The following is a 19,670-nucleotide window of genomic DNA, read 5'->3' on the forward strand; positions in this document are numbered from 1 at the left end:
TTGAAGGTAACATCGTTCATGAGCGCTAATGGGCAATTCATCGTTAGTGCAAATTACGGCAAGCGACTACCGCAATTTCTAATGTGATTATTTTTTAGATACTTCAATTTGCAGCCAACGAGTTGTGCGCGTACTCGTTAATTTTTTTCTTAGTTCATCTACTTGGAACTTGGACTTGTGGAGTGCGTAATGATGTAAATTGCGACGATGAATCGTCGACGATTTTACATGTAACACGTTGAACATATTTTCATCATATTTTCCCGTTAACGTTACCGCGACTTTATGGCGACTTTGTCGCCGGCGAAACTCGCTGCTTATTTATCGACAGGTTTTACAATCGACTTCTGCATGCGGGTATTTATGCGCGTTGCGTCCCGTCTGTCGAGCGATAAAAAGAAAGCTAGCTATTGACGCGGATTCCGCGTGCTCCGAAATTAACACTTCCTTCCAGAAAGTCGCGCATCGCAACGTTTGCTTAACAGGAGTGGGCATCTTCAAATTTCGCATGCTTTTTTTCTGTACACTCCTGATTTTCAATTTTATCGTCGGTATTTGTAAAATTCGCAGTTAGCCGTGTCGGAGAAATACTCTTCGCTTTTTCTGTAGCTGAAAAGCGGAAGTTTTACAAGTGTGCAAATACCGATGTTGTTAGTCCAGTCAAGTATAGAAATTGTTCGCGACTAGCTCGAGTGGGAAGGATTAAAGATCGAATGACATTCCACTATTGATTTCGCGCGTGTTTGTCGGTCTCGTGTCGAGACTAGCTATTAAAGTGAGAGAGAAAGAAATCCCGAGTGCATCGTCGAGCCTTTGCTTTTAAAGTATTATGCATAATCCCATTAGATCTGAGAAACAGTTAAATGTCTCATAGAGATGTGAAAACTCATTGCCCAAGATTGTTGCATGCGGGCATCAACGCCTATATATGTATAATTTTCTGTTACATGAATTAATAACAAATTTATATTATGTTAACACAAATAGTATTGATATTACAATATATATATATTTCTATTACAATAATATACTATAATATATAGGGATTATATATTGTTGTTAATTATTTACATTATAAAGTACAATACTACATTGTTATAAATACGGAGGATGGGCAAGAATAATCAACTTTCCATTAAAATCTGGACATTGAAAAAGATTGACATATATATAACATATACATACATATATTACAGAAGAATGTGGGGGGTATACAAAATAATTAATATGTTATCATCCACATTATTGGAAAAGTCACGAAATTGGTTTTATCAATTGCTTCTGTAGCATATCAATTATTCAGCTGGCGGTATATACTCGCGCATGTCCCACGTATGTGTATCACTATCTTATCTAAGATATATTATCTCGGCAAGGTCGTGTTGTTTAATATTTCGGGCACGCCGAATGTTGGCGTGTAAGATTGCCGCGAATTACACGCAGAGAGTAATTTCTTCCTGCCGACTCTCACACAAAGGTCGTCGTTTTGTGTGTTGTGTGCGATGTACCTATTGGTGCATTACCGAATATACACGCGCGATTAAAATATTACGTCAGTTCCTCCCGATGGTAATTGATGCCGGTGAATCTGTGCAGAATCGCCGGTCGTTATTCAATGTCTGCTCGTTATTCATCCGTCCGTCATTCATCCGCGAGAAGTGTCGGCGGACAAAGAAAATGATTTTCCCGACTGACCATGTAACATTTCTTTGGCATTTATCATATAACAGATTTATTTATAATTATACTATATAATTTTCTTTGCAATTCGAAACGTAATTTAAATTTTTTTTTATTATGTTCCTGCATGGTGTAAATATTAACGTGTATAAATTAATATAATTTTTCTATCATAATATAAAGAAAAAGGAAGATGCAATGAATATGAGATATACACGTATAAATGAATGTTGAGCTAAGCGCGCGTATCGATAAATATGCATAATCTCTGCAATCCGCAAAAAACACGAAGACAAATTGTCAGGTTACACGTCATATAATTCAGCCTCCACGAGAGTTTAACAAACGGGTCATGGTAACGCAAGATTGTCTAAACAATTTTTTTTTTTACTTTCGCGTTTCCGGAAGTCTGTTAATTCAAGCACGTTGACTCTATAGATACTCTATAGATCGATCCTGTCGTGGATATATTTCGAAAATTCACGAAAAATATATATTAATACTTTTTTTATGTAAATTTTAATTTTGAAAGTAGGGCCGATATATATATATATATGTTTATATGCCAATTAAATTTAATAAACCGAGATAAAATAAATGTAATTTATCGAAAAATTTATTTAAAAACGAAACTTCTGTCCTAATTTCCGAGCGTTTCGCATATTAAATTATAAAAGTTATATTCAAGATATTGATAGCTCCTTGTGCTAGAATGAATAGAATCGCTTGTATAATTTATAACTAAGCAATTTGAATTTTTTACGATAGTTTAATCTCCATAATTAGTGCTAAATTAGCGCTTATGTAAAGTTTTAATGCCGCATCAATATTTCATATGTGCTATAAGTTGAATAAATAATAAAACACTGATTATTCAAAGGTTAAGATATTTAATCCCATCGGCAAATACGACCGTAATGATCGCCATATTCAAAACTAAATAAAGAAAATCTCTTTAGCGAAAAATTAAAGATCATCAAATCCATTTATTGATATAAGCCCAATATTTCCCTTACTTGCACTTATGCGCATAATATGATATAGAGTATTAGTGCGCCTATATATATAATAAATAGCGACCGATGTTTAAAGAAAGGACGAGTTGGAAAATTTCGTTCCGTGCGTGACGACTTACCTCGAACACATCTGATGTAATTGTTAAACTCCTTTTGTAGTTTGTTGGCGGAGTTCTGCTGCCTCGTGAAGTTCTGCAGATGCTCGTCGAATATATCATCTGCCGTTCGATCGACCTTGCCTAGATTTTGAAGAAACTGTAACAAGAAAAAAATACAAATCTTCCATTAGTTGTACATCATATTAAAGTTTATAAAATTTTAATAATTATTCGCTATTATTATTCACCATTATCGAACATCATGTATATTTCATATATCTGTGGTTGAATATAGTAATGCGGCTAAACGTATGAATGTCGTAAATGAGATTATCACTGTACGGAAGACCCGCGATATAATCTTTCTTATATGATCTTACCTGTTATTCTAACATTTTAATTAATATTATCTCACAAATGTTTTATATATATTTTAACATTAAAATATTTACGTTATAAAATCAAGCAAATTATTCTATATAATAAACTATTTGATGCACATTTTATAGATTTATTTATATAACTTACTAGATAATAAATAAATTGTACCATAAAATAAAGAGTAATGGTAAACTTACATATAAAAACAATAACAAGTAAAATTGTCATTTTATCGAATGCATAAAACTGATTTATGTCCGCGTTACTTTCCTGGCTTCTCACAGCCAATTTAATAAAGAAATCTATTAGAACCTTAGTACCCCACTACCATTGTTATCGGCAATAAGGCGCGACGCGTTGTGAAAGGATGCAGATGATGTAACAATAGCTATCGACCGCGGAGAAATTTCACGCTGGGAATGCCATTCCTCCAGTTCGATTTTCATTTAGCCCCTAGCACCTGTTCGATCTTCAATGTCGGAAAAAAACTCGCTTTTCCGGGAGATTATATAAAAGAACCACACGATTAGGAAACTTACGGGAATTCCATTACTTTTTAAATTTTGGATCAAATCGTTTTGGTATTTATTAAAAATGTGGTATATTCAAGAAAAGCAAATGTACGTATTTAAAATAAAATCTAGTTTTATTTTTCTATTGTTCGAGTAAAAAATATTTCATAACAATTTTACATTATCGTCTTTTTTACGAAAAAAGTCATAAAGTATTATTTTTTGAAAATAATAACAAGTAACGTATTTCAAGCAAATCAAGATGCACAAAGATTGGATTAAAAAATCTTTTTACTTTGTATTAAAATAAAACGTATTTGAAGTATTCTTTATATTTTATATGATAAATGTAGCTTGATATTTCAAGGGTTAGAGAGTCGAACGCTAGGAAAAATGCTGCCGGCATCTTTCTTAGACTGTGTCAGAAATCAAAGGCTGGAACGTTTGCGATGAAAATCACGAGGCATTGCATAACCACCTCTATCGCTAACTCTACCTATTCGCGGAGAGCCAGTGATCCATCCGCGAAGGTAAGAGGTGCGCCGACCTTCTGCAGACATGCTCTTCGTCCCGTCCCGGGAAACAAGGATATCGCGCGCACGCGTATCATGATATACCATTCAATTTCCGTTCTCCAGTTTTCCGTGATTTAATCTCATATCGGCTACACACCGTTCAAATCTTATTAGAAGATAGAATGACAAATGTTCAAAACAAATTATTTCGTCTTTTTTTTTTATTTTCCCCCTAACAACTGACCTTAAACCATACTTGCATACCGCAAATTGAAAGTTTGTAATTCATAGAGATAATTAACGGTATACAACATGCATTGAATAAATCTACATTTGGAATGATCAATGAAATTAGTAATGTGAGAGAAATGATTAATTTTATAACTCTCGGGGTTTAGCATTTGATTTATGTTAAATCTTTATGAACGAGATTAATTCTGAAAAATAATGTTATAACTTAGATTATCGAAATGACATTAGACATGAAAAAATGATATTGTTTTCGATTTATTTATTTGACTTGTAGATAAAAATTCATCATAATTCATAATGAACTTTGAAACCGGTACACAAAGAAATGGATATATATGTGTTAAATGTATGTATCTCTCATATATCTAAGTCTTTATGAATCCAGTGATATCTATCGATGCTTGACATTTTAGTATGACGTCAATAGTAAAAAGATATTAATGTATATCAGAAATGAGACACCGCAGCTGTAATAGCAGCTGACAGTAGTAATTATGAGATATCTCCACATTTAATTACGTTTATTCAGCAAAGAGAGTAGCTAATAAAACGCATATGTGCTGCCCGCGTCCGGCGTTTCGCCTGTTATCAGAGGCACAAACGTTTAAATTAATTCTTTCAATCGTTTCTATGGCGTTATTAGGAACGGTTGATCCGCGCAACGATGTTATTTACCACGTCTCTCTATATGCTTTATTCCGACAGAACAATCGTTTATGAAGAAATGTTAATTGCGGAAGCATAAAATGTAAAACTTAAAGTAGAAAATGGCTTGGCATATATAACAGAGCATTAAAAATAATTTTTTTTTAACAATATATAACGCAACATTATTAGATCGTTTTATTACAACTGTGCGCAATTTGTTGAGATATACGTGATATATATCAAGTTGCAGTTTTAATATAAGCCGAATCGCAACGCAGGCTTACAAGATATCTGAAAGCGAGATTAATCCTCTTAACTTTCGAGTCAATATCATTTTCTATATGTGTCTGTCGTATATAATTATCTCGGTGCAATCTTAAAGGTATTCTATGTTGATGCAATTTTTGTCTCGCTTTGTCGAATTGAAAGATAGCAACGAGAAAATTTTGGGTTTTACTTTGCGTGTACTCGCACTATTCGAATATACAGGGTGGGTCACCTGATATTATCATCTTGATTTACGTATTAATATTGACGTAAATCAAGCTGATAATATCAGGTGACCCTCTCTGTATATATATTTCGTATATACGCCATATATTCAGAAAAAATAGATTAAAGTATATTAAAGATAGATTGTGTTTTCGATATATTTAATCTTACATGACTCATCATACAAAATGCACTTTTATCGCAAGATAATTTCTCGGACGAGTGCGTATTAGTATGAAGCTGAGTATCAAAAATAGTATTATTAGAGTCATGGTGATGCCGAGAAAAATTTCGCCCCGTAAGCTGCACCAGCTCAATATATGCTAATATATATATTCGTTATACGGTATATCTGTTATACCGTTAGGCATCGTGATGCTTCGCGTAATATTTGTTTTACAGAAAAGCGCCTAAAACTCGTACAGAAAGCATGAGCATAATCCTTTTTTGCGCTATAATCAACATATGTTTGTTAATCGTAAATTTAATAAGAAATTATATGTCTTAAGGAGAAAAAAATCGGTTACGGCAGTATTAAATTTTATACACCGGGACTAAAAAATATATATACAACCTTGATTAGTAGATATGGATAGATGTTAAGCCTCGCATCATCGACCCGACCTACTGCACGACTGTTGACTTTTTTTTTTTTACTATCTTATACGGTGCGAGACACGATTTTTGTCACGATTCCGTAATGCCTTCATACCGTTATTCGGTTAACGTAGTCTCCATTCGATACCTTGTAACAGGTGAGAACGAAGACTGAACTCGTTTACACGCGAAGCCGACTTGCATATATCATCCCATACAACGCGCGCACGACTTGCAACATCCACATTGCAATACTTGCAATTATAAGCGCATCAAATATCGAGATGATACTAGAAATCTTTAAATCGCGCAACTTTTGTAAAAAATAAATAAATAAATAACTGATTTTGTAAAATTCTCATAAATTTCACGAATTCTTCACAGATTCTATAAATATCGTAACATTTTACACAAATTCTTTGTGGAATTAAACTTTACAAGTTTAATAAATACCACGCATTCTACAAACGTTATAAAATTCCTACCGATTTTAACGACTTTGCCCGATCGGAAATAACTGTCAGCGCCTGATCGCGTCGTGACTTTCGTAACTTTTTTTTTCGAGACATTACTGTCGACAACCAATTACTCGCTGCTTCCGGCGTTTTCTATATAAATAAGAAAACTTTCTCCCGTGCTATAGATAACGCGGCTAACGGGAATACGGAAGATTCCTCATCATGACGTTTAGCTCTTACGTCGAGCGCAAGCATGGAGGGAATTTATTTAAAATTCCGAGTCGTCTTTCCAGTGCAAATTTCTATTCTTGTCTCGATCCGATTTTCTAGATGCTCAAGAACGACGTGACGAAGCATTGAAATAAATTAATGAATTGTTTTTAGTTCCCTTTTATATCTATGGGCAGTTGGAAATGTGACTACTCGTAATGATCGAGCATTGAAACGTGACCAATTACAGTTGTCCGGCTACTGATACACTCGCGTGCTGCTGATTTTCATGTACACAAATAGTAATAGTATTAATTGATAATAATAGTAATTGGTATAGATGACATATATAGATAGCATCAAGAAAAAGATTCTGTAAGTCTTGAAGTATGTACACATTTATCTTGTATAAAATGATTTTTAAAGATTAATATTCTTTTTTCTTTTCGCCAAGTTTAACATTATTTCATAGGACATTAAAATTAATAAGAAATTTGTATTTGAGATTATTCGAGATATTATATTTTTAATAACATTAAATCTTCAAATCCGAACACAGACCCGGACGTATCGTTTCCGAAATAGATGGTCCTCTCTTGGATTTATTAATAGCTGAGCAGATGACGCGAATGTGCCGTTGCATCGCTATTATTGTGCCATCCTATGGCCCCGTTTCGCCACTTGCCGGTTCACATTGTGCTCCGGGAGAAGCATTGTCGTAGAGACACCGCGGGTGAGATATAGAAAAAATAACAAGTGTAGCGCACGATAGTTGTGAAAATTACATAAGCTCATCTTTCTTATGATGCTATATAAGAGCATTGTTTACATTTTCTATAAAACAAATTTTTTTTTTTATAAATGTGATATGTACATAATCTCTCTCCGACATAGATTGCTAATTAAATGCAAATTAATTATAATTAAAAATTTGTATCATATTATGTTTCTCGAGCGACCCCTCATTAACACATTTAACGCGATAAAATATTTATGGAAAATGATACTGTTGTATGTAAAATAACCCGGCGTATATACCTAAAAGAGGACAGGCGAGGATAGTAACCCGTTAACGAAAGTGACGAAACTTTTCCACGGTGGCGACGCGACGAGCGAACGGAAGAAGGGGCCTTTTTCTCGTTCTCGCCCGGTGCTTCTTGGTCGAGGCGAGCGCGGAACCAGTCGCGGAGACCACCAGGAAGGAACGAGAGGAATCGGAATGTTGGCGCGGGGTTCGGACATCAACCTCTCGGGCAGTCGGCTCGCCGTTCGCCAAGAACGGCCAATCCGGCGTCCATCGGCGAACGGTAATTCGTACCCGTACATGCATACGCGACCCATGGTTTAAATCCCCTCCCGATCATGTTAAATGCTAAAAAACTATTTGTACTTGAATACAACACTTTCGTACTTAAATGATAAAGTAATGATAATGATAATGAATAATATTCGTGTACATATAATATTCTTATAAAACAAAGCTTAATTCAAAACGATAATTTTAATTGTATATTTAATATAATTTATTCTTTTTGTATGACTTTTTTCAAGGATGAAATATTAAAATTATAATTCATCGTATGATTAAGGAAAAAAGTTAAAAATATTAATAAAAAAAAAAAAATGATTTATTTTATTTGCAACGTCTATCTCTTCAAATATTAATTGCAACACGTTATAGAGTTATGTCATTAACTTACTAATCGACGAACGACGAGCTAACAACGAGTGGAGACATTAAGAGAACGCAGGACCGGTAACTCGTTAGAAAGACTATAATTCTTCATTTGGGATTATTATATCCTGACTTGTAACATAATAACGGAGTGGCGCTACAATTTGTTACATCGCCATGAAATCGTTGTTGAAGCTAATTACACTTTCATATCTTGTTATCACCGTTTTTCGCGAATTATATTTAGCTAGACAGATACATGAGCTTGATATTCTAGGTCAAGACGGGAATTTTACGAGCACTTCACGCACCGTTAGAAAAAAAGAAACGATGCGCAAAAAAATATGATATATGTCTATGCGGGGCGGCTGCAACCGGTACATTGCGACGTGCATCCCAGAATATCGCATAATACGCATAACATATTAATGTATACCGGGTATTATAAGAGAAAGTCATATAACATTATCCACCTTAAAATAAACGCAATATTATAAGCTAAAACACGTATAAATAATTTCGTGCATTAATACATAATGAGATATATGCAATAAATATTTTAAAGTAAACTTCAGTGTCACAGAAAACTGTCTCTTTCATATCTCTATTCTCTATTATATTATACATTTATACGTACATTTATACGTGTGTACAGGATAATACGTTCTAATATCTTATGATTAATAAAAAATTGATTTTTCTTTAGCAAAAATATACCGATTATAGTTATTTTTTCATAATAATTTTGCTTTTAAAATTACGTGAACTGTAGCAACTAACTCTCAAATTAAAATTCTGCAGAACGCGCTATTAGACGATTGCGTGAAGTAATCGGATATTTAATTCTACCATGTAAACCTTGCAATCATTATTGTATCTAACGTACCATGCATTTCTATCTCCTTGCTACCAAGAGAATGCTATTGCAAGTTCGATAAAGAGTAAGATATAGAGAGAGAGAGAGAGGAGAAAAAAGAAGGAAACGATGGAAAGAGAGTATAGAGTGAACGGACCCGGGAGCCCTAGTAACCAGATTACTGACTTGTTTGGCATTTTTTATGTTTTATGACTTAAATTATCAACCGAAACAAATAGAATTAATTTTACATGAAAAAAAAATATATATATATGGCGATACAAAATTTCATGTATGTGTCAAATTTTTTATAAGAAAGAATTGATTTTAAATTTGCTCGGGAAACTCAATTTTTATCTCTTCAGTAAAGGAGAAATAGATGACACACTTTTGAAATACGCGATATGCATCAGTAACGGAGACGCCCATAGTTTCAAATAAATTTTGTTACATCCAATGTGTCGATATCATAACGGATTTGTGTAATTTATTGTAACGGGAATTCTCTGACAAGATATTTTGCGAGGTTGGACCGCTCTCTAAATTTATGACACTGTGTTGCACATGCTGAAACCCGAGTTGCAATTACTGTTGGCCGTGCATCAGACCTGTTAATGTGCGCACCTATGAAAGATTGACGAGAAATCTATAATTGATGGGAAAAATGTTGCAACTTCTCAATTTAACATGCGATATTCCAGGTAGAGACGCTGCCATAAATTAATTAAATTTAAGCAGAAAGAAAATTATTTTGCCTTCGAACATCAATTCTATTTATTAAACTTACGTTATCAAGAAAGTACCCTCTCCCCCTCTCTTTCATATTTAATATAAATTTATATATTAATTATATATTCCTAAATTTTTTGTTTAAGTGCACATACGCGCACATATATTTATATATTTGTTTTTGAATGTTTGCGATAAAGCGGTTGACATTGATCGTGATCTATGAATTTTGTAATGCGAGATGTTTAAAGGCATTTACAACGAAGATATATAGGTATTCGCGCGCGCGTCCTTGCGAGGGAGTTGCATTTATACAACCTTTCTCACCTGGTCCAAGCATCCTGGTTGGTCGCGGGCTGGTCGAGCTAACGGAACCATTCGGACGTTTAATCCGTCTCGAGTTGGAACCCGCCGAAGCCGATAAAGAGAGAGAGAGAAAGAGAGAGAGAGAAAGAGAGAGAGAAAGAGAGAGGCTGATCGATTACCTGGCCTCTTAAGAGAGGCAGACATGCTTAAATTTAATACGATACTGGTACTGTTATTCAGTCTTAAATATCATAAATCTCAATATTCGCTTACAGAATGCGCCATAAAATCTACATCTCGTAAGACAATATTATTTATTGAATATTTATTAAATAATAATATTTATTAAAATTGATTTTTTTTTTTTTCAACGAAAACTAGATGCTTCTAATTAATTAAATCCATTTAACCGTTATTTTCGAGTCTTTAATTTAATATTCATCTATATAAAATATTTTTTTGCGCCAAGATATCGTATAGGTAGGTCAATCACAAGAATCTTGAGATCGAGTATTTAATCATTACATTGCCGGTTAACTAACCCATTTGAGATTTCATAGCTCGCTGCCTTTTACATAAAGATATGGCAAGTATGGCAAGTGAGTCCTCGGAATGTGACTTAGACAATGAGAATGGGTGACGGCTGTTTTGCAAGGGAGGCTGGCACGCGCAAAAATTACGACATTGCACAGGTAGATTGAATGACCTTACATCGTTATATGCACGCTCGTCTCATTGACACCAAAGTGTTCTATTATTAATCTCGCTAACAAGCGTAATCGAGCTTAACGTGTATATATATATTCGGTCCTTTAATCTTCCGGAATAAATGTATAGGGTGTTTCCGATTTCCATATCCAAAGATCTTTATTTATAAATTTCGATTAATTTTGACTCGATCAAGAAATAGAGTCAATTCTAAAAAGAACTTGCTTAGACTTGCTTTTACAAAATTTCACAAATTTAAAATTCTACCGTCATAAAGGTATAATAAAAACTTGATATAAAACTTGACGTTGCTTCTCAACCTAATAAAGTTATCATGCTATCTACTTCCGAAACTTAAAAATGGCATCAACATATAGCAAGTTTATTGTACAAATTTATAAACGTAATTTAAAGCTACCTAGAAAAGAAATGACGAATTTGAACGCCGAACTCGAGCCGAAACGGTATTATCCTTTCAGAACAGATCTTCATGTGTTTGCGACATACACACACACTATACACGGTGCCACCAACGCGCCGTATGCTAATTGGACAGGTATTAGATGATCACCGTATTAGGCATGATGAAGTCGCGGGATGATGCTTGCGAAACCACCATGCACAAGTGGTACTTATTTGGTCGCCAAATTGTGGCAAACCGTACAGCCTTTTTATGGTTCCCTCATGCTTATTTATAATAAATGCGAGCGCTTTATAAAAATACATAATTACGTCGCGTGTCTTCATACAACGTATAATGAAGCATTTTACAATTGTAGACTGTGTTATTTCCACATATTACTAACTTTCGATTAAGATATATGTGAATATATGTATAAACTCTAAGAGAATATTATTATAAAAACTAAAAGTATTTATATATATAAAATGTTCAAAGAAAATTTAAAATATATTAAGTATAGAATCGTACAGTTAGAGAAAAATACAACGTTTTTATATAATTAATAATTTAAACTCTAATTTATTAATAACTATAATAAGATTAACTATAATAATATTTTATTTATTGCCACTTAATCCGAATTACTGCAAAAATCTTTTCGCATGATTTATTATATAAATAATGCAATTAATTACGTCTGACGCAACATCGCTATTTTCGTAATCGTATTAACAACTGAAGATTATCATCGCGTCTGTTTCAGAACTAATTGATTTTCGGGCACAATAGATTAATGAAATATCAAGATCGACTTTCAATTATATGGCAACATACGTATTTAAAACAGTATATTACGAAGTTTTCTCTAATAGTTTGACATTGGGAATTTTTATTTTCGAACATGCCTTGTATCATTCGTAAGATTTTTTGCAGAATTTTTTATGTATTTATAAAATAATGCTTAAACCTTTGTAATTTTTTACTTGGCAACTCTAGATTTTGTACACATAAATCGACTGTACATGCATATATTTGTCTCTCAACACAGTAGTGTTAAGAGAGTTACGTCGTACGCGGATGAAGGCTAACCCAATTAGCATGTTTGATTATACTGCTGCGAATAATAAATTGAGCCATGGCGAGATATAATAGGGATTCCTCCCAACTATATGATCCGAAATTCTATAGCTGACGTGCAGCGTGCAACGTGCAACGTTGCTCATTCTGGTAACAGACGTCGATGCGTTTTAATTATTCATCGACAATTTGTGTATGGCCTAACAGCCACTGGAAATTGTCAGCCAGCACATTTACTTCATTAATTCTCTCCGTGAATAATATGTGTGCGAACGCAAAAGAAATATTCTTATGTATATATTTATTATATGCGAAAGACTATCTGTAGAATAAATCTCAAAAATTATGGAAATAAAAATACTACGTCTTGTATAATACATGTAATGCATATTAAAGCACACGCATAACATTTTGGTGAATAATTTTAACATTTAGAGAAGTGAAAAAATTTAGCTCGTGCGTATTGTTTTAATTTTTTTTTGAAGCGTATATATCATTACATATTTATTATTTCACTGCGATAATTCACTATATTTATTTTTATTAAATCAAGTTATTTAATAGTTGAATATTCGATATGTCAGTACAAATGAAATCGTTTCTTCTGTTTACATAAACCTGTGATATTTTTAGCATTTTTAACCAAGCGATACTAACAATAGTCACGATTCGGTTCTGCAACGATATTTTTGTCCGTAATATATTTTACGAAATTTCATACATCATTGCGCACGACTCGCGATTCGAATTGCTTGATTCGCGCCGTATGCGCTTCGAGTCCTCCGGCCTGCTTAACGCGTTTTAACCGTGATAAAAAGCGGCCTTGATAGCTCGTGTTGCACGCTGGGTACACGAAGGGTTAAAGCATGTCGAACCCCATTGTCGGGAGTGCGCGTTGATCAAACTGAATTGCCTTGACGATGCGGCACAGCGCGTAATCAAGTGGCAACTGCAACGAAGGTCGACGCGATTACGCGATTATGCGTTTCATCCGCGAAACGAATTATCCTCACCTTTAAAATGCGATCTGGTAAAAGTATTGCAAACTCGATCTAATCTAATTTGATTTAATTAGAAACAGATTATCTAATTAAACACCGATTAATCAGGCACGCAGAGTCTTTGGTCCATAATCCATAATTAATTATCAGGTTTTTAAATATGATTTTCGTTTCCATTGATATCTAAATTAAAATTTTCAATTTTTTTTAAATCCAGATTCTAGTTCTATAAATATTTAATGCGATAATGTATAATTAGAACTTCCATTTTTTTAAAATGTTCTATGCCTTTAATATAATTTAATTGTAGATCGTAGCAATTTTCATTTTTGCAAATATTTTATAACAACATCTATCAATATTTATTCTATTTTTAAGTAAATTCCGATCTTACATTTCACACGCGTGCAAGAAAATAATAATATTTTCTGATATAATATACGCAATTCCCCCTTGGGTTCTGCCCTCATGTGTACCATAAACCTCTCTCTCGACCAGACAGTCATAATCCAATAATATTCTTTCTGATTCCGTGAATTCATGGACCGCATCCAAGTGTACGAAGTCGCGAATTCGAGAATGCGCATACAAGACTCGAGTCTCTTAATTGGACGCAATTAAATTTATCGATTACTTGAGTCGTCTCCATCCATTAATCCACCCTCGCGAAACGCAATTGAAATTTTGCTATCAGTGTGACCTTTCCTCTCGCACGGTGAAAAGTATTCTCAATGCCGCATTTGCCGCAAAGGAGACGTCAATTATATTGGCATAGCCACTTTAGTACAATTGAATAAAAGATAATAGGCATGCAAAGGGAATATCAAAATCTGTCCTGATAACAAATTAAATGAAATTTAGTCAAACTTGTTTAGTAAAGTAATGCAATGCTACATTTTTATATGCTAGTTTTTTTCGATAAATTTTAGATCATTTATTTTTCCTAAAGAAATAGTTCAGTACCAGAACTTTATTTTTTATATAATATAACTTGTTAATTACTAAAATTAAATATTTTTCTTAAATCTCTCAAATAGTAAAATCTTTTATAAAAAGATCTTTTATTATCTATATGCACACATTATCTTGTGTGTGTGTGTGTGTGTGTGTGAATGCTAAAAGATTATGTATTTTAACTCAATATAGATTATCAGTTTTAATAAAAATTTATCTGTAATTGCTTGTGTGAATTTGTAGGATTTATATTATTGATATATATTTTCTGGACATTTAAATTATTGCGAGTTAAATCTAAGTGGAATTAGCCAGAATAAGTCTGACTGTATATTTAGACTGTGGACGCGAGGCAAATACTATTTCGCTACTGGGTTAAGTACCATATCAAGATTACATATTAGTTCACACATCTGCTCACGAGGTCAAAGAAAAATCAGGAAAAGTGCTCAGACTCTAAACCTAGAATCAACCGTCCCCTTAATTATGTACATAATGTGTTTGTGGTAGAAAAATTGAACAAATAAAGAGATAAATAATAATCCGAGTTACTTGTGAAATATAAAAAAGAACATTGCATGTACCTAGCTCTTAAAAAAAAATTTATTTTTGCTTTTTCTCTCAAATCACAATTTCGATGAAATTTAAATCCTCGAAAAATTTAAAATTTATTTCAGAATTGAAGTAACGATATAAATTTTAATAAGATTATTTTCTGCATGCAGAAAACGAACCTCTGTTATGTAAAACGAAGACCCGATACTTGATATTTCGAGACTGACTCGCGCTAAACGTTCTCATTGAAAGTATACTCAGATATTCGCCGGTCGCGTGTTCACTTTTTTGGCGACTGACAATGCGCGTCTCTGGCGTCTCTGTTTTCTAATATTAGAACTGGACCATAATCTACTATCGTTCTGATGCCTGTATAATCTAGCAGATTTATTTCTTCCCAATAAAATCATACATATATTAAATGCGAGTTAATTAAATTTACTTGTTTTATAATTATTGTATCGGACAAATTATTATATAGAGCTTTCAAAATAATCGCACGGTTGTGCTTACAATTAGTGTTAAATATACGGGATCCGCGAATAGAAACAAAAGTCGCTGAAAACTATTGTTATCTCATGAATGCCTATCATTTGTCTCCTGTGCCTCGACCATTAACTTTTCTTCCTCGTAATTCTGGCTTGCTTTTCCCGGAGAGCACAGTCACCGTTAAAGATTTATTTGTCTTTGATAATGTATCCACTTGCGGTGCAAATGGCGTAACTTGCAAGTGCGCACAAGGCGTAATATTAGGCAATTCTACGTTTTAACCACGACAAGAAACAGTCCCGTTGAAGATATTAGTAAAATTACATACGGTACTCGTCGCCTTAAAAAAAATGTAAAACTAGATAATAGTAGTAAAAAGGAATATCCATGAAAGAAAACTTGTTGCTTCGTGTTATACATGTTAAAAAAAAGAAGGCGGACACAGTATCATTCGAAGCAAGAACCTACTTCTCACAATTTTCTTCTCTTATACGTAAACAGGATAAAAAAACTTGCGGTGCAATGTGTGAGTAATTAGCGTATATAAAATAAATGCAAATGGTCAACACCTGATTGCCGCTTCATCCGGTAGACACGCCTAATATTGATTAATCTATTCTATCCGAAGATTATATCATAACCGTAAAATACGTTTTATCGAAACTTATATTTTCCTATGACAAACCGAGAGTCGCTCGAGTTTGTTGCGTCCTCGATAAAATCGACCTCTCGGTGAATGCGCCGGTGACCGCCGTTGGAATCGACCAGGATAATTTAAATGCGAATCAAGTATGCAAATGGATACGAGAAAACTCGCATGCGTGACGCACCGAGATGTTGAGCTTGCTTGCGTATCACACAATCAAGTATGGTTGTTTAACTCTGTCAAGTTGATACTGTCGCCGTTCGAAATTAATTAAAGGAGGTATGATTAAGATACACGGTTAAAAAATTATTTCATTATTTTCTTCGATATAACAAAAAATTTAATTTAATAGTTTAATATAAAATCTACGAAAAAGAAAAGAGGGAGAGGAGAAAAGCGAAAGAAAAAAATTTTTTCGCAAAGTATAAATTTATAAAAAAATGTTTAACTATTATATGATATTATCACCGCGCAATACCTTCATCTTGTGAAAAAATAGAGCATTTAAAACATTTTCTTTTACTAATTTGTTTTGTATAAAACGTTATAAATAAGCAACTATAATAATGCAGTCTAAATAAAGAGCCAAATAATCAAAGCAAATTCTCTTAAAGACGCAGTATGTTTTCCATACAATCGTCCGTCAAAGAATTAAACAACAAAATCGCGCGATGCGCGAGATCTATTTTCGCGCAGCGATGTGGAATCCGCGTTACTAGGTCGTATAGATCATGTTGACGTACATCTGGATCCCTCGCGCGCTCTAGCGCGTAAGAGCAGGTGATCTCGACCTGAATTCGCAACCCAATTGGTCGGAACGAACGACGAGCGATTCCGTTCCATTTCCGCTTCGAACGGCGATAAAACAGGTCTCTCCCCCTCCTGACACAATCGCCTTCGTCACTTCCTGCCGTGCCTGCATTTCCTATACAGCACGACGACGACGGCCACAACTGACCGAGAGCTCCCACCGTGTGATTCAGGAAGGCTCCCGTTATCGCGAGCGAGAGATACCGGGACCGGTGTTGTACCGGAGAGATCGGATCCTGTTCGTCGGGTAGCCGTGTACCTAATGAAGGTCCCTTTCCTTCTCGTACGCGAAGAGCAATTGTTTACGAAAGTTTTCGTGTTATGTGCGGAATATATACAACAGTCTTATCACGTTTCACTGATAAAAAAAAAACCTAAACTCCGTTTTGTTACATAAAAAATTGCGAAACCGTACAAACATCGACACCGTATTTTGTACAAACACATATATTGTTTTATTTTAATGCTATCTTCGTATTATATCTCATTTCTGACATTTGTGCGCAAATTTTTATTTAATTTATATATATATTAATTGAAATACTGTTACATAGTTTTCAATTTTCTAAAATTAAGAATGTTAATTTATGCAACATGAAATAAAAAGATCCGATCTTAAAATCGCAGGGTAAAATTTATATATTGAAATGCACGACAATAAATTTATATTCTCCGCCACGAATAACATATGCTGAGTCTAACTAATGGCCTTAACCTTGCACACCGAAATTCTTCAACAGGTTAAACCTCGTTTTAAGAAACAAACGAGGATCTCAACGATCTTTGATCCAAATGAACCTCCATAATGCCGCGAGGAAAAATTTGGAGACCGGTATATTGAACCGGTACCAAAGAATCCTGTTCCACAGGTGGCTGTAACAGATCTTCGCTCAACACCGACGCATTAGGGTTGTCTCACGAGTTTTTTGAGACTCGCAAAGATTCGTGTTTTTTCGTGAAATTTCTGGTTATCTTGTTATTGCACAGATGACCAACCGTATTAACAGAAATAGCAAGCCTCTACTAGCGAATTTACATAACTTGGAGATGTGATAAATATGCGATAGCAAAAATCAATTCAAAATTAATTTTGTTGTAAAATAAGGAATTCCAAATATTAAAGGCATCATTCTCCAATAAAAAAAAAAAATATTGAGAACTAAATATATAAGTTAAAAGCCGATTATTTCTCTTCAAAGTGTACTTTAGCTAAAGAAAATCACAATTTTATTATATTAATTACACTGTCAAACATGAGCAAATTTTAAACATATTAGAGTTTTTAATTTATCACGCAATTTTTCTATTCTGTATAAAATCATGATGATTAATTCTCTTCTAAAATAAAAAATATATATTTTGCTATAGTTATTAATATATACTAGATATAAAAAAGACAAATTAAAAATATCTAAAAGTACCTATTATTGACCATAGTAATCTTTGCTTGTTAGGTAGAATCTCAGAAAATAGGTGAAAAGTCGCAAGAGAGAAAATCGGTAGTTATTAATATCCGTAAACCGCGACGTCATTACGCCCGCGCGATATTTCCATACCGCCCAGTAGATGATGCAAGAAGGAAACGCCGCCATCGGATGCAGATTGTTCCGTAATGAGAAAACGTGCACGAGTGATTTAATTGGAAAATTTTCTCTTTTTTCATACTATATGATCATTTTTATTTTTTTTGTAAAATGTGCACATTTCACTCCGCAAATCTTACATGAACAGATAAAATATACAGATACGCCCTCAACTTATCATTATGATTCCAATTCTTTGCTTTTCTGCATAAATGCAACATTCCGCGCGGAAAAAATTTTAATAGATATTATAATTATATAAAAAAATATATGCTACGAGCTACGAGAGCTTTTATTCATACTAATTGTGCTTCGCTGGATAATTCTTTTTCTCTCAAAGTAAAAAAAATAAAAAAAATGTGTCTAAAGAAAACGAATAAACGTAACACAAAAACGTGTCGTTATGAGACAAATAAGAAAAGCAAGAAAACGAGCGCAACGTAGAAACTATCGTTAGAAGGCTAGCAACAAGCGCAAAAAATATGAGGCATGAAGAGTGGCGAGGGACGAGACATAAAGAGAGTCCGAGAACGACGACCGTCTGCATTTGTCGTGAGTCGTATTTATAACGCGCCCATTGGACTCAGGCCAACGTTATCGACTCTCAACGGTGATGTTTCAAACGATTGTGCGAAACTTCGATAAAGCGAAATTGTCTTCGCGATGAACGTTACGCAGAGATAAACATAAAGTGCATGCATTTATATGTAAACTCAAAATATATTTTTTCCCCTAAATATTAATAGTTATGACGAAATATTGTGTATATGTATGTCTACAAAAAATAGAATGTTGTCATAGAATTGACAGAATTTAATTACAAAAGTTTTTTTACATTTTTATTAGGAAATTCGTTCTTATATATCCTGTAAGAAAAAAAATTGATTTTATATTTTAAATATTCAATAAATATAATTTAAAAAATATAAAAAAAGGAGAAAATATTGTAATTTTTTGGAATTGCTCACTATATGAAATAATAATTATAGTTATAATATTTATAAATTTAATAAATTTAA

General features: G+C 33.6%; 1 protein-coding gene across 3 annotated transcripts in view; it reads right to left on the reverse strand.

Moving 5' to 3' along the window:
- Window positions 1–19,670, reverse strand: part of LOC115244062 (myc box-dependent-interacting protein 1) — a 32,416-nt gene that overhangs the window by 4,887 nt on the left and 7,859 nt on the right. For all 3 annotated transcript variants that reach the window (XM_029821444.1, XM_029821443.1, XM_029821442.1), the window contains exon 2: window positions 2,816–2,951. In XM_029821444.1, coding sequence (XP_029677304.1) covers window positions 2,816–2,951 — 136 coding nt within the window. The remainder of the gene's footprint in view (window positions 1–2,815; window positions 2,952–19,670) is intronic.

Source organism: Formica exsecta, unplaced genomic scaffold (assembly GCF_003651465.1).
Source record: "Formica exsecta isolate Colony F162 unplaced genomic scaffold, ASM365146v1 scaffold79, whole genome shotgun sequence".
Lineage (NCBI taxonomy): Eukaryota > Metazoa > Arthropoda > Insecta > Hymenoptera > Formicidae > Formica > Formica exsecta.